At 38.4% G+C, this 16,339-nt stretch overlaps 1 protein-coding gene across 4 annotated transcripts; it reads right to left on the bottom strand.

Moving 5' to 3' along the window:
• Window positions 1-680: 680 nt before the first annotated feature.
• LOC110058110 (uncharacterized) lies at window positions 681-9,166 on the bottom strand. 4 transcript variants are annotated; one of them, XM_089277960.1, is made up of 4 exons: window positions 7,253-7,737; window positions 7,109-7,168; window positions 1,909-4,664; window positions 681-1,208 (listed from the first exon to the last, which is right to left on the bottom strand). In XM_089277960.1, exon 3 carries the CDS (start codon window positions 4,601-4,603, stop codon window positions 1,937-1,939), a length of 2,667 nt encoding a protein of 888 aa, XP_089134086.1. In that variant the 5' UTR covers window positions 4,604-4,664; window positions 7,109-7,168; window positions 7,253-7,737; the 3' UTR covers window positions 681-1,208; window positions 1,909-1,936. The 4 variants fall into 4 exon arrangements, with proteins under 4 accessions (XP_089134086.1, XP_020620358.2, XP_020620357.2 ...); XM_020764699.2 differs by lacking the exon at window positions 7,253-7,737 and adding an exon at window positions 9,030-9,166 and having other exon boundaries at window positions 681-4,664; XM_020764698.2 differs by having other exon boundaries at window positions 681-4,664; window positions 7,253-7,736.
• Between the last annotated feature and the right edge of the window lie 7,173 nt (window positions 9,167-16,339).

Raw genomic sequence — 16,339 nt, 5'->3', positions numbered from 1 at the left:
GAATATGGGGGGGAGGGGGGGGGATCACCGAGCTTGTTGGTAAGGCGCATTGAGGACCGTGCACTTTTAGAAACTTTTGTTATTTTAAGGTGATCTTAGGTATAACCATCAGATATCAAAGAAGCGTCATAGTGAAATTTTGATAAAGAAATACTCCGTTTAACACGATTAAGTATATTAAGTAATTAGGTAGACGTTTGCAGCTGATGTTGTTCGTCAAGGTAGACTACACCTTGAAAAAGAATAGATATTAGCCATGCCCGTCCACATTCGAAGAAAGCTTAGGCCATATGAGAGCATTTAAGAGAGTAAATTGCTGGCAAAGTTATCGTACCCAGTGCCAAGCCCTATACTCGCTTACATTTCTTGAATAGCGCGCGCTTGGATGACGTGCGTGACGTTGCGACAATAATTTAATACGTGCACATTAAAGATGCGGCTCGTATGCAGACTTTACCTTTACCTTTTTACAGTAAGGATGCGCAGTAACAATGGGCGCAAACGTTTCTTACTTCAAGATCAGTGATTTACGCCCCTTAGCGAGACGACGAGCATTTCTTAGCCCCCGCGTTTTCATATGAAGGTCCTTCTCGTGTTATAATTATTAGTTTTAAATTACACCTCATACCACGTGAAGGGATCAAAACGAATACGTGTAACAAAGGAAACAGAGAAACGACTTCAAGCAGTCATTGTTTTATTTCGTTTGTGCATTTGTTATTAAAACTTGAACAGCTATTCCAGCCATATTGGAAAGACAACGATACGCACCAATTACCTTGCTCTGTGCATAGTTAATAGAGAGGGATAGCTGTGGTTTTGTTCGCCTTTTAGCCTTTTCCGTCTTCAAAACACAATAGATATTTACTTTAATTTGTCTAGAGTGAGAAACTAATCAGTGGAAACCTATTGGTTACGTAAAAAAGGATAGCGCTCTGTTGTAGTGGACCGTCCAACTGTTCATTTTATGATTGACGAACCTCTAGCTTCTTATAACCACTCCTCGCTATTAGATATGCTCTGCACTGCGAAACAATCTTAGTTACCAATGAGTTCCCTTATGCTGGCCATTCACTATATTTACGTGTAAACAGTTAGAGAATGGCTAAGCTATTGAACCTTAATAGCCTGCTGTAGTACTTTCTTCTTCCCAAAATGACTCTGCCCGTTCTTGCATTAATCCACAGTTGTCCCAGTCTTGCAGTATGCTGGTGAAAATGATGCAAAGGAAACAAGATAACTGCTTATAAATTTCAAATAAATTTTTTTTTGTTATGTTAATTTGCATAAAAACTTAAAGCTTCTGCTATTTTAAGAAGATAAAAGAAACAAACAGAATCGATGTCTAAGACCAGGTCTGGAAGGTATAATCTGAGTTGTTTCCGTACTTTTTCTTTAGTAGATGAGGTTTGAATATATAAAATAATGCCTCGTGACAAGAAACGAGTCACTGCTGGCACACACATTTAAAACCCTCTGGATTTTTCAGAAAATTCAAATTTTTGTAACAGTGTTTTTTGGATTCTCCAGGACGACTATAACTACTACCTTTTTTCGAAGTGCAATTTGCAAAGAAAATCTAACTGAGCAACGTAATAAGACAATTTAACCTCTTTAATCTTATTTTATCCATTGAATTCTTTCACAGATTACCAACATCGAATTTAACAGTGCGTGAGACTAGACCAATGTTTTGGATAAGTAATACACTGGCTTTCATCTATCTTCATACCAAACAACAGCAGCAACAACGTAACATCAAATAATCAGTGTTCCCCTGTTAGCTTTAAAGTTATCTTTTGGGTGTCAAAATAATGTTTCATGGTCCTGGCCAAGCGAATGACATTTGGACGTTTTATCAGAAACATGCCATTGCGGTCAGGTTTGATAACATATTCTAACGTTTACCGGTTCCCGTGTTTGAGTGAACAACCATTCACAGGATGATGCAGTATTTTTCGTGTTTCCTGTCCTCGTCGCTCGAGATCCCCAAGTGATTGGACACGAAACTATTCAGGAACTGTTGGACATCTTTGTTGCCTTCTTTTTCGGCAATTCCCATGGCAGTGTCGCCATCGTGAGTGCGCTTCACGATCATCTCCACTCCTTGTTTGAGAAGTGCATCAGCGACTGCCACTGTTCCGTCTTTGGCTGAATGATGCAAGGCGTTCCATCCATTCTTATCTACGGCATGTGTGTCAGCTCCGTGTGTCAGCAAGAAGTTGACCAACTCTGGATGACTGTAGCGGGAGGCGATGTGGAGGGGAACTGAACCGTCTCCCGCTTGGCAGTTTAACTGCATGCCCAGCATTTTCAACCGCTCTATTACTTTTTCGTGGCCTCCCCTGCAAGCGTAGTGAAGAGTATTCCATCCTTCATTGTCAATCTCGTAAATGTTGCCTCCTCGCTCCAGGAGACAGTTGATAATGTCATTGTGTCCTTTTAATCCTGCACAATGCATGGCGGTGAGACCTTTTTGTGTCTTCTGATTTGGATCTACTCCATTCTCTAGCAGTGTCTCCACAACTTTCACATGACCTTCGACGCTCGCTAAATGTAACGCCTTCCATTCTTCATTATCAGTAGCGTCCAGGTTGGCTCCGTGTGACAAAAGCGGAGCTATGACCTCTGATTGTCCGCTTTTGGCAGCAAGAAGTAATGGAGTTAAATTTTCTGTAGTTCGACAGTCGACTTCTACACCGAGCTCTAAGAGCAGCTCAAGAATAGTAACGTGGCCATGATAACTCGCGATGTGCAATGCATTCCACCCTTCATCATCGGCAACATGCTCATCGGCTCCCTTGGACAGTAGCAGCCTAACTGCTTCTGATTGATCATGTATCGTGGCAATACTAAGAGGGGTTCGCCCATTTGTCGTCTTGTCATTGGGATCTAAACCCAGCTCAAGTATTGTTTCTATAGCAATAGTGTGCCCATTTTGACATGCAAAGTGCAACACGTTCCAGCCTTGGTCATCTACCGCCTTCAGATCTGCTCCTTTTGAAACTAGTAAGTTTAGAGCACTCGCGTGACCGTTGAACGCTGCGGAATGAATTGGCACAAGACCTTTGTCCGCTTGAACATTGGGCTGCATTCCATAATTCAGTAATGTTTCGATCACATCTGCTTGTCCTCCTTGACTGGCAAAATGAAGCACAGTCATGCCTTCGTTATCTACGACGTTTAGATCACCTCCTTTAGAAAGTAAATACTTGATACATTCCTGATTTCCACGCAATGCCGCAATGCCGATAGGGGTCAACCCGGAGCACGTTCGAACGTTTGGGTCGATTCCCTTGTTAAACAAATTCTCAACAACCGATAGTTCACCACCTTTACAGGCATGATGCAAAGCAGTCCATCCTTGATTGTCTTTAGCCAGGAGGTCCGCATTTTGAGACAGTAGAAAATCCACCCAATCTGGGTGACCATGGCGGGCTGCAATGTGTAAAGGAGAAATTCCTAATACAGATTTCGGGTTTATATCTAATCCCTGATTTAACATTGATTCTACGACGCGGAAAGGAAGACGACCGCCCTGAGTTGCGTAGTGAATCACTGTCCAGTTATTTTTATCGGTGGCCGCTAGGTCAGCACCCTTCCTCATGAGATACTTCACCACCTCAGGCTGGCCGTAACGAGAAGCGATATGAATTGGAATTGTCCCGTGCGTTGTTCGAACGTTGACATCTACCCCTGCTTTGAGCAGTGCTCGAATGACGGGTATATGCCCTCCAAGGCTGGCAAAGTGCAAAGCGGTCCATCCACATTTATCAGACGAATTTGGATCGGCGCCTTTGGAGATCAAAAATTCCACCACATCTGGATGCCCGTGGCATCCCGCAATCATAAGAGGAGTGCATCCTCCGTTGATTCTGGTGTCTGCCTCCATACCGCTCTTAAGAAGCGTTTCTACGACGTCTACGTGACCATTTTGACAAGCAGAATGCAGCGCGTTCCATCCGTCCTTGTCAACAGCGTCAATATCTGCTCCACAGGAAATGAGAAAGTCAACAGCTTTTGAATGGCCATTTCTTGCCGCAGTATGCACCGGGGTAGGACCGTTTTTGAGCGGCCGGTTGGATTTAATTCCGTGTTTAAGAAGAACTTCTATGACGGGAACATGCCCACCTCTGCTTGCAAGAAACATCGCGCTCCTTCCATTTCCATCCAGAACATTTCCGTTACAGCCAAAAGTCAGGAGGAGGTTGACAGCCTTCTCGTGTCCGTTAGAAGCAGCTAAGTGCAACGGTGTGGACCCAGTCCTGGCTTTCACATTGGGGTCAACATCGTGCACTAGCAGAAGCTGCATCACAGTTACATGTCCACCTGCACTGGCCCAATGAAGGGCCGTCCAGCCTTCCTCGTCCACAGAATGGGCGTTGGCACCCAGAGAGAGGAGATATCTGACAGTATCCGGGTTTCCATATCGCGCTGCTATGTGAATGAGAGCCATGCCATGAGCTTTTGCGTTAGCACCGACCTTTTTGACTGCTAATTTTTCAACTGTTTTTACGTCGCCATATTTGCATGCATTCCACAGTTTTGATAAGGTTCTTTTGTTTGCCTGGACTACTCCTCCATCATGGCAGCCTGTCACCATTATTCAGTGACATTGCATGCTATCTGGAACGCTGACTTGTTTCAGTTTGCGTTTCTTCTACCTATGGAGGAAAACAAATCTACTGAATCACACTGTGTTTGGGTACATAAGATCCTTAATCAACTTTGTTTTTAGAATGGTCGTTTTATTCGAATACAAAACAATAGCTTACAACTCGGACAGTTCTAAATGTGTCAAATTTTCTATTTCTGCCTTTAAAAATATTTTATTCCGATCTCAGATGTACAACGACCAGATGAAGACGTTTTATTTTTAAATTTGTTCAATCTTTAAAGTGTAAGTTCGAGATGAGGAGTTCTTATGGTATTCTTGTTAGTCTTGTTTACCTATTGTAATAAAAATGCACCTCACTTGGATATCTTTCGTTATAATATTAACAAAAAGAAGAAGAGTGTATTACATTTCCGTTTTGGATTCTGCTTCTGACTGACTATAATCTAGCTTGGTTTGGATAAAGATGTCAAAACATTCCAGCCAGGAAAATGAACTTTGTTTTGTTTTGAGATGTCTGCTTTACATAAAAAGGAAATAGTCTTGATAAAATCATTCTTCAGTGGAACCTCGATTCAACGAACCTCTATATGGCGAAATCCTCGGTGTAACGATCGATATTATTCACTCCAGTAAGAGTAAAATATATGGAAAAGAACCTCGATACAACGAAACTTCGATGTAACAAACATATTTTGCCAGTGCCTTCGCCCTTCATTATATCGAGGTTCCACGGTATTTGGAAAAAGTTGAAAATCGTCTGCCCCTAACGTCTACGGCGAGAAACAATATATAAAAACGCGAAATGTTAAACAGCAAATGTTTTTCAAAAAAGGCCATCAAATTCACCAAAGCAAATTATATACGCTCAGCCCCACATGGTAAACAGTTCATAAATGGCAAACTAGTGACGCAGCTCGTTCAAACGCACGAAAGGTGCCATCCGCATCAGCGAGATCAGATGAAGAAATATAATATTCTATTTCATATCATAACAGAACGATGATTTTAGATTTAGTCAGTGACACCAGTTAGTGTGAACAGTATTTTAACCTTCTGGTTTCTAATAATTATAATAACGATGAATTAACGGTAGTTTTAATTTCCTCCTGCGAGACGTTTGTCAACTCTTTATGACAATTAAAATTTGCAATATCTGACACCTGTTAGGTCTGTATTTGTTTTCGGACAGAAAAAAATACATATATATATATATTTTTTTTTTATGAAAGTGGGATAGTTGCAGTTAAGCAAGACGAAATTAGGAAACAAAAGCAAAAAAAACTCGATGGCAAATTTAAAGAGGGGTCTTATGTTCCTGACTGAACTAATGTACTGAGTTTAACGAGCGCAACTCCATCGAAAATGCACGTTGCATTTGCAAGCATGTGGAAAACTAATATGGTTTTCGGTCACATTTGTATTATAATGAAGAGTCAATAGGTCTTCGAAAGAACGCTTATAAATTTGTGCCTATTATTGAGGGCTTGGATATGAAATATATCTCGTTAAAATAAACGAAGATCTGTTAGCAGATGTGTTGTCAATTTGCATGCAGACTATTGAATAAGAAATTTTTAACGAGATGGTCTTTTGGCTTTTTAGCATTAACCATGACGATATTTCTTTACATTTAGCTTTAAGATAATACTATCAGTAATGAGAAGCCGTGAAAACCTCAGGAACAATAAGAAAACGTAAATTCACTACTACAAATGTTTGCAAAGCCTGAGGGGGGACTCGGATTAACACCCACTATCCGTATTTTATCGCGGGATACGAAATCGCTCGCTTAATAAGCATTCTTCAGTCTGACGCCCAATATTGCCCGTGTTTCGAAGTGCACGCGCCATTAATATTTTCAGTCAACATAATTTCAACTGAGATAATTTATGCAAACAGAAATAAATCAAAATGGCAGGTCCTCCCTGTATTTACAAAAAAGAGCTCGCAGGCGATCTATACTCATTTTAACACTTTCACTAATAACGGCGGATCGTAATTGTGGCAACTTACAGATGTACATGCTTTGTGTTAATGATCACAATTTAGACTGAGAGATTTTAATTTTGCGACCTTTGAAGTCAAGCGAAGTTCCTTTAAAACGGAAATTTTATCTTCAAGGTGATTACACTCAAAATATCTTTGCGGGCTTATTTCAGGCCGCACTCCCAATTTGTCCAGTTTTCGTTAAATTCCGATGGGATTTTTAGAAGTCAACTTTACTCATCCGCTCCTTTTCAACAATGCGAGAAAAAAAAAGCCTTAAAACAACTTGTTAAGTGAAAAGTTATATTCATATCTATGAGATGACACGCAATAAATAGTACGCATGAATACATCAATACCGTCATATCTACGAGGGAGATGAAATAACAAGAAACCAAATCCGTTTAAAATAAAGAAATGAAGGGCTTGGTAAGGGTAAAACTAACGACAGTGGATACCCCAGTGCTGGTTTTAAATAAAGGGGGTTGACCAGCACTCACGTACCTTACAACGCAGTCAAACTGCCAACAAATCGCTTGAAGAGCTACTAGTACTTCTAGGTTCCTGCGAAAGCGCACAAAATGCAAAATTACCAAAAATGTAAACAAAAGCTTTGGCGCAGCGGGAAAACGCGGAGAGCCCACTAACCGCCACAAAGTAACGAGATCCCTTTGTGTAGGGCAGGTGAAAGGCCATTGAAATATTCCAACGTGGTTGCTACGACCTGAAAAGTGCCATTTCACTGCTCTCCTGGCCTCTTGTTTGTATTCAACGCCGCTTTTCCTGTCGAAATTGAGCCGTTTTGGCGAAGCTTGAATTTGGTGATTTTTTGCTTTGTATGAATATTAACAACTTGCACTGACTTTGTGAGGCATACATAATTTATGCTTTCGGGCGCGAAGCATCGGGTGGTCAAAGCGCTTGCGTCGACATTCTGCAACACAAGAGTGCTTATTACATTTTCTTTTTGGCCATTCTTGGCGCTTGCAAACTTCACATGATTGTATTACATACGGAGGAAGATCTATTCTCGTTAGCACGTAATTGGAATTTGAACTCTATCTTCGAGTCTGTACATCATTTTCCATCGACTAATTGCATATTACAATAATTTGTTAATCAAAAGAATATACACGTTTACTTATTAATTCTCTTTCAAATTCCCTTCGGAATTATATGCGCGATGCCATCTTACCGTTCATTTATTTGAGGGCGCGTAGAAAAGCTACCACAATTTTTCCGTTTTAAGCATTAATTCACAGTTGCTTGATAATAAACTAGACAGGCTGAAATGCAAGATAAAATAAATATATGTATATATTTATATTTTTTGCTTCTCTCTTAAACGTATTTTGCAGCATTTGTACTTGAAATTGTTTTGTGCCAATTCAGATATCAAGATGACACTTTCAATATCGCGTTATTTGCTTCAAGGAAATATTAACAGATAACAGAATGGCATATTGAAAAAAAAGGGTAAAAAAAAGTCATTTACTAGTTCGTCTTTGAAATCTGTACGTTTATCATCAGAGCTTTTGATATTAACGTCCCTCCCTCTTTTGTTTCTACGCAAACCATACAAAACTGATTGTACTAAGAAATTCACTGGTGCTAAATTGAAAGGTATTCACAAGACAAGCAACACTCGCTTTAATATCTCAATTTTTGTCCGCTTTTCTATCAGAAGAGCTATATGGTGAAACAACTCCGACTGCCAACGGTTTTCATATTATTCGATCTCGAATAAAGCTTCTACGCCCGCGACAAATTTCATTTCTTTAATAAATTACATCCACAGTGTATTACTGACCGACCTCCTTTTGCCCTCTCTGTTTGTTTCTCACCTAAGAACCAATAAACACTGCGAACACAAGTGAAAGCTCTAAATTGAATTATCTAATAGATTTTTCATTGCTTGTCAATCTCAAAATTAAAACTGACATTACCTAGTTTCCAATGGAAAATGCCTTCCTGGAGGTGCAAAGAAAAAATTGCTTGGAGAATATTATTTAGAAGGACATTTTTGTTCAGACTCTCGTCAAACAATAAATTGACGTTTGTCAGATGTCAGAAATGCGCCTTATTGAAGGTTGAGGAAGAAAAAGCTGCGGATTAAAATAATTGAATTCATCTATTTTTTTTGCGGCGCCTGTTTTCTTATCAGAATCGCGTTTTACAGCGAGAGATTCCATTTTCTTTTCCCAATCAACTTTTCATGTTAACAGTCGATAGCGGAAAGGATCTGGAAGTGGCAATCTCGTTTTTTGGATCGATCTACCAAGAAATACACTAAAAACACGCCATTTCCCAAGCTTTTAAAAAATTAAAGTTAGGAAGAAAATCATTACGGTGAGGTACAAATAAATTGCTGGTAAACATCAAGAAAAAATATTGACCAAAAGCTGTCAATATGCACTGATCTCACCTTTGGGACATTCACTTCGTGTTTTCATCTTATCTCGGCGCATTTCAGATTCAGTGCCTCAAAGTAGTCACGACAGCGTTGACGCTGTAGCACACAAGCAAGTTAAAACCACAATTTTCTTAATTAATGCAGCTCGAGGTACCGCGGTGGCAGGTGGCTTGAGATTATTATGCTGAACTACAGTAATAATTATTCAGCTTACGTCACATAACACATCACGAATTACAATTCACGATATATCACGCGCGTACTCCGAAAAGATAATACACCGATTTATAATGGTAATTGAACTGAGTGGAGTGCAATTTGGTCTGAAATCATACGCGTGATTTCAAAATCGAACGAGCGCGCAGCGCGAGTTCGATTTGAAATCACAAGTATGATTTCAGACCAAAATTGCACTCCACTCAGTTCAATTGCCACTTTATTAGATCCATTTTGAAATCGCACAATTTTATCGCCTTAAATTTTAGATTTTTGGTGTATTGTTCCAGTAGCCGGTTTGTTAAAAAAAGCGGAACCGGAAACGCCTTTACGTCTAATTTAGTATGCAAAACGATGTCATGTGACGAAAACTCATTCGAGCATGACAAAGAACCAAGCAGTTCTGATCTGAAGTCGAAAATAGTCTACTTCAGGTATAAAAGTGCAATTCTCGTCGCCTGAATCAATTATGGAAGGCCTACCTTTCTTCTGTGGTTGAGGCTGAGACTTTTCATTGTCTTTGGAGAAGGAATTTGAAGGTGCATATCCTGTGTAATTCTGCGATCGATTTCTTTTGAGTTGTGAAACTCCCTCGAGTGCACGATGCCCAGTGGATAGTACGTTTTTTTTCTTTTAAATACCGTTCAATGGCATGATTTTAAGGGGTCCAGCTCGTTATCATCTCCGTTTCTTTTTGTAACCTCGGCGTAGGACTCAATACTCAGGACCTTGTCAAGTTCTTGCAGCGCCATTTGTTTTAAGATATTTCCAAGATGGCGGGACTGGCACCAGCTTCGTAAGACGTTCGTTCATGCACTATTTTGTGCAGTGTGGCGTATTTTGACTATGTTTATTCACAGCAACAGAGTTGAACTGTTTTGTTGCTTCGTTTGAAACTACCGGAAACCTGGAAACATCTACCTTTTTGAGATGACTCTGAATTTGTTGTTGTGTGGTTTTCGTTTGTTTATGTTTTACTGGACTCAGTATCATACGGATCTTGAGCAGATGTTGAAGAAAAATCGCCAAAATATTCGTCAAAATGGACACTGAAAGTTGGGAACTTCCATTAAAGTAGGTCTTCAGCCTAAAGGAGCTCATAATCGTCATTCAGAAACTGTAATTAATTAAATTCGTCAATTTTTTTGGAAAAAAAGCTACAATAACAACAAAGTTTTGGCAATAGTATTTGCAAAATTCTCCACACAGTGGCTTTTTGCCTTTCATTTTCCTGAAATTTTATTGATTGACTTTAAACTAATCTTGAAATCTGATTGGTTGTTTTGTTTTACTGGCCCATTCTCATTGGCTGAGAAAAAGATGCGATTTAGAGCAAAAAATAGTGCGATTCGTGAATAAATCGCACCACTGAGAGCCAATCAGATTGCAAGGATAACCAGTGATTTCAAAATGGATTTAATAAATCCAGTAATTGTTGGTTTTCCAGCGAGATGTAAGGTCAAACCGCACTTAGAAATGAAAGGAAAAAGTGAATTTTCAGTCATTAAAGTTTCAGCAGTGAATGAATACCGACAGAATATATTGAGTATGATAGTTGTTTTAGTCACGAAAAACAACGTCTATGACACTGTATAACACAATCGTCATATCGAAACTGAGGCCCCGTTCACACTGAGCCGGAGGAATACGAAGATTTCACTCTGAAGACGCATCAAAAGTTTTCCGTCCACACTACGCCGGAGAAATTTGAAAACGGAACAATCACGGGGCCATATTGGATTTGTGTTTAAGGAAAACCAGGGAAGGGAAATGACATTGAGGTAATTGTTTTCGAAAAGCTTCGTTTTCGTAATGTTTTCCGTCCACACTAGAACGCAAGGCCAGCAAGTTGAAACTCCCCCAGTTTGAAGAGCGTTTTCGAAAAGCTTTGTTTTCGTGACGGATTAGCTGTGTGGACGGAAGGCCCAACCGTAGAAATAAACTTGCACTTTAAAATTCCGTCCAACTTAGTATCGGATGGACACTGCCTGAATGCAATACTGGCTCTTACACGAGCATTCTACAGACAGAAATCCGATAACCTAACCAATACGTTTTGTTTCTTGCGTCATGTGGACCTCTGCATTCAAAAGATTTCTACAATCTTCCAACTTCAACTTCGAAACTTTAGTTCTGCAAAGGAACGGAAGCAAGGAGAAAAAGTGCTAGCCTCCTTTTCTTCTCCCCGTTTGATCTCATTTCCCTCAAAAGATGCAAATTTGCACTTCGATGCGATATTTACGGTATTTGTGAATACTCTGCAAAACGGTTATTTACAAATTTTTAAGATCGTCTTCTCTAAAGATCCTGGTGGGGGCTCCTTCAGGCGAGGTTTTTACCAATATCTTACCGTCCAAGGACCAACAGCTAAGAAGTAAACCGTCTCTCCGCATCTTGTTTGCTTGGCCCATGACAAAGCGTCTGTGACCTGTGAGGTTTTCATTAATAAAGATGCGATCTTCAAACTCTGGAATGGATACAGGGCATCTTGGAAATACACTTGACATTTTCACCGTCTTGAGCCTTGTTCTTGCTATCTATAGTTTGATTTCATCTTATCTGTCGCTTGCAAACTTAACGATGATTGCGGTATTGCTGTTTCTTCTTTTAGCAAAATTTAGCAAAGTATCAAGAAGTTGAGGGCCATCAACTTTTACGGGAACTCATTAGGATGGAGTTTCGCTCGAAAACCATAACATACTCGAAAGCCAAATGCACGCGCAAGGATTATAAAAAGAGGGAAACTTATCTTCAGGGAAAACTCGATGCCCTTGATAATGAAATATGACCATTTCAACTAATCACTGTTAGATGAATACGAATCCATCAAGACAGAACTCAAAGATATTTACGCAAAAAAGGCTAAGAAGCCATGTTCCGTTCAAAAGCCCGCTGGATTGAAAAAGGTAGGAAACCTACCAACTATTTTTTCAATTTAGAAAGGCGAAACGTTGAGGAAAAGGTTATTGCACAGTTAAACTTGAGAATGGCGACATTATTTCGGACATGAAACAAATAAACCAAGAAATAGAATTATTTTATCGTGATTTACTAGAAACAAAATCATCCCGCTTTCTTCCACGAATTTCAGGGAGAACTATTTCGCCTTTGTTGAGAACCTAGACATTCTCAAATTGTCTTTTGAGGAATCAGTGTCTCTTGAATCCGACCTGGCACTTGATGAGATAAAAAAAACAAACAAACAAACAACAAATCTCCTGGGGAGGATGGCTTTTCCAAAGAATTTTATGAAACATTCTTTGACGTAATTGGCGTACATCTCCTAAATTCATGTAATGAAGCTTTTACCAAAGAGCAACTGTCAATATCTCATAGGCGTGGCGTTATTTGATTGATACCAAAAGACGACGCCTGCCTTATTGAGCTGTCCAATTGGCGACCGCTAACCCTCTTAAACGTCGATTACAAAATTTTGGCTAAAACAATTGGCCAAAAAATTTAGTCAGTACTATCTTCGACTATATATTCTGATCAAACAGGCTTCATTAAAGGTATATTCATTGACCAAAATGTTCGGCTTTTAAATGATATTATGGAATATACAGAGGCTAAAAAACTCCCAAGCATCTTATTTTTTATTGATTTTCGTAAGGCCTTCGACAACACTGAATGGAATTTTATCCACGAGTGTATTGAATTGTACAACTTTGGTCCAAATATTAGAAAATGGATATCCATTCTTTGTAATAATGTTGAAAGTGGCGTCATGAATGCGGTTTTCATGACTAATTACTTCAAAGTCTCTCCAGGTGTCCGTGAAAGGTGTCATCTGAGTCCTCTTTTGTTTGTGTTAGCAGTTGAAATGCTCCTCAAAATACAAGAAAACCAACTCTGCCGGGGCATCGAACTCCCAAGTGGACAAAATGCTAAGATCTCACAGTTTGTGGATGATACAACCCTGATTCTTGAAGGTACCACGTCACTTACTGTTATAAAAGCGCTACGTCTCAGTTGGATAACAAATATGACACCTGGACGGCAATCCCTAATTACTACTTCGATAAACATGATGGACTCCTTTTTCGTCTAAACTGTAACTACATTGTCCAGAAACTAGACAGGAAAATTCCCCTCTTTTATCGAGAACTCCATGATTACTTTCAAGTACAAATAATGAGAATGATCTTGAATAAATAATGAGAAGTATCTTGAATGTCAGCCTAACCTCGCTACCCTGCTTTCTCAATTTACCAACACCAAACAGCATCTCTTTCTGATAGACAGACAACGGATTTGTGCCTTCTTCTGTTATATGCAAAGCAGCACCTTTATTCTTCCAAAACAGTGCCAGAAAAAACAAGATACTTCTGAATTCATATCCAAATTTATTATCCAGCTTGAAACAGACAAATGTACTTGACTATGTTGTCCTTTCCCCGAGCTATATACATTTTTACAAAGCTAGAGAGACATATTGTTTGTAATATTTATTATCGTAAACATTATCTACTATCTAATATTAAGAATATTAACACCCCTCTTTTATTTGCACTACTTCTGTAATTTGTTGCAATATTGTAGTAAGTTTGTATCAACAAAATAAACTATTATTTGAAAAATAAATATATATATATATATGTATATATAAATAATCTTCCACCTTCCGAAATGATGACGAGGTTTAAATGAACTGGAAAAAGAGCTGTGCCTCCAATGACCTCTAATTGTTTTTTTTTTTTTCAGTCAAATCCTCGAAAGGTAAAAGAACTTTAATATGACTATCACTTTTTCAAAGCTATGCCAAAGCACGAAAATTTAGCAGTGCTAGCTAAAAGCAAAAAAGAGTGCAAACTTGAGTCGAATTAATTAATTAAAACTGAAAAAAAAAAAATTAAGATATCTCGTGATGATTTTACTTGTTTCCTTCAAATTCTCAAAAATATAGCTTTCGCTCCAACCGTTAATAAAACTTAGTTTGAGTTCCTGATAAAAAGATCTTTTATAGTTAAAGAAAGGAACAAACTACTAGAGTTTACAGAGTCCGACTTGTGACTGGATGACTGGAGCAACAAATTGTAGACTTTTGTCTACAAGTTGTTCTACATTACATTCCAGAAGCTCTGTCCCATCAAACTGTTGGATGGTTTCCATTAGCTTCGTACTAAATTACGTTTATTAAAAAAGAAGAAAACTAGACTGAAAAGTACGACTGTACGAATAATTCCGACTAGCTTTCATAAGTAAATGTCGTTCTTATTAGAAGAAGTGGAACTCAAAGGTGACATTGTAAACATAAAACTGAGGAGGAAACATCCCAAGCTGCATGTATTCCAGTTACATGTAGGGAGAATTTTAAACTCAACTTTCCGAGAATTCTATGATATTTAAAAAAATCGCACAAATTAAATGGTGCTCTCATAACATGATTTTGAGTGAATAAGGTTAAGATTTCTTGTTTTTGATAAATAGGTTAGGCCTCATTTTATTTTTAAAACGTAGGACAAATTATTATAACTTTTTGGTAAAATATAAAAAAAAAATTTGAAGTAAGCCATTTTGAATGACGTTATTGACCACAATCGGTGCTTTTATCGAATAAACGAAGATTAAATTTTAGAGGATCCAGAGGGCCTAACAACACAGTCAGTCGAGGCTAAGTCTCTTCCAATTTCTAATGTATCGAGTGCCCTTCTTAACGGGGTTTTCCGTCTTAAATCATTTTTTTCCTAACTCGCAAAATGTAGAAATTCGTAATAACCAAGTTGCTATTAAATATTTCTTAAGATAAACATGCATAAAATCATGGCCTTAATTGTTATTGAAATTTTGATTGTAGTCAGTTTTCAACTCGATATTTCTTATAAAAGTCTCTCTTTTGAGTCTGAAACTGCATAACCGAACCGTATGATATGAAAGACACTTTGTGTGATATTCATCCACATCGATATTACTTTATTATAGAAAAACAAATTGAAGGAGAAATGAGCTTCAGCATGCGTCGGCTATCCAACGTCGCTGATGCTATCTTAAAGAATGAAAACTACAATAAATATCAAGAGACATAGTCTCTTGTACATATGTGAAGTGTACGTCTGGTTTACTCCAATGGCTTTGACGTCACATAGCTCAGTCTTACATCGGCACGATATCTTGATGGTAAGGGTTCGTGTTCCTTCAAGGACCTAAGTGGGTCTTACTCATGCATAGTCAATACACGACCATTAAGTATTACAGCAATACCACGCCCTTAACAATCGTGTTTAAAATACAATTAACAGAACTGCGATGGTTTAAATCCCTTATCAGGAAGGATTGTGCTTGTTAGGCAAATCCAAATTCAATTCGAATGATTTTGTCTTACTTTGTTCATGTTCATTCTTATTTTAAGTATGACAGTGGACGCTTATCGCGTAAGAGATTACGTTGCCTTGTTACCCTAGCTTTATTATTTTTTTCCTTGTGGTATTTCATGATCTGGCATCACTCTCACACATCATGGGTTAATTCCCGTAGTCAGTGCCATTTATGCCAAAAGAGATATTGTATAGTAGTAATTTCAAGTGTGTAGACAAAATTGTTTCTGGTTATATTATGTTGCTTTTTTTGAGTGGATAGGAAATCAAAATGACGGTAGCCACTTGTCGTTTATATCACGCAATCTTTCGTTGTACTGAACTGCCCGAGTTAAGAATATTTCATATTTTTAACAACGTGTGAGAATTAACTGACGTTTTGTGGCAAAAGCGTAGTACATCTTAAAATCCATTGCTAATTTTTTTTTTAAAATTTTTTTTTGATTGAATTGCTAACCGAAACCGTGGGCAAAACTGGTTGGAATCGTTGCTACAAGTGAGAAAAATATCATTCACTCACATAAAAGCTTTGCAGATATCTTGAACCATATATAATATGAGAGAAAAAGCACATGAAATTGAAAATATTTATTATTATACCAACACCTTCGTTTGTACACAGGTGGAATGATTTGAAAATTAATCATTGAATAAAAACGGAAGTATATTTCCAAGATTTGATACTGTTTCTGTTTAAGTTAAATTTCATCTATTTTTCAGTTCTTCGGCCTACTACTGAAGCTCTAGAAAATTTCGGGAGGATATAATGTTTTCGTTTTGAATTCTGTGCCT

Source organism: Orbicella faveolata, unplaced genomic scaffold, assembly GCF_042242905.1.
Source record: "Orbicella faveolata isolate gen_17 unplaced genomic scaffold, um_ofav_v1 contig_46, whole genome shotgun sequence".
NCBI lineage: Eukaryota > Metazoa > Cnidaria > Anthozoa > Scleractinia > Merulinidae > Orbicella > Orbicella faveolata.
Note: the sequence above shows the minus strand (reverse complement) of the source record. Positions and strands in the feature narration are given on the sequence as shown.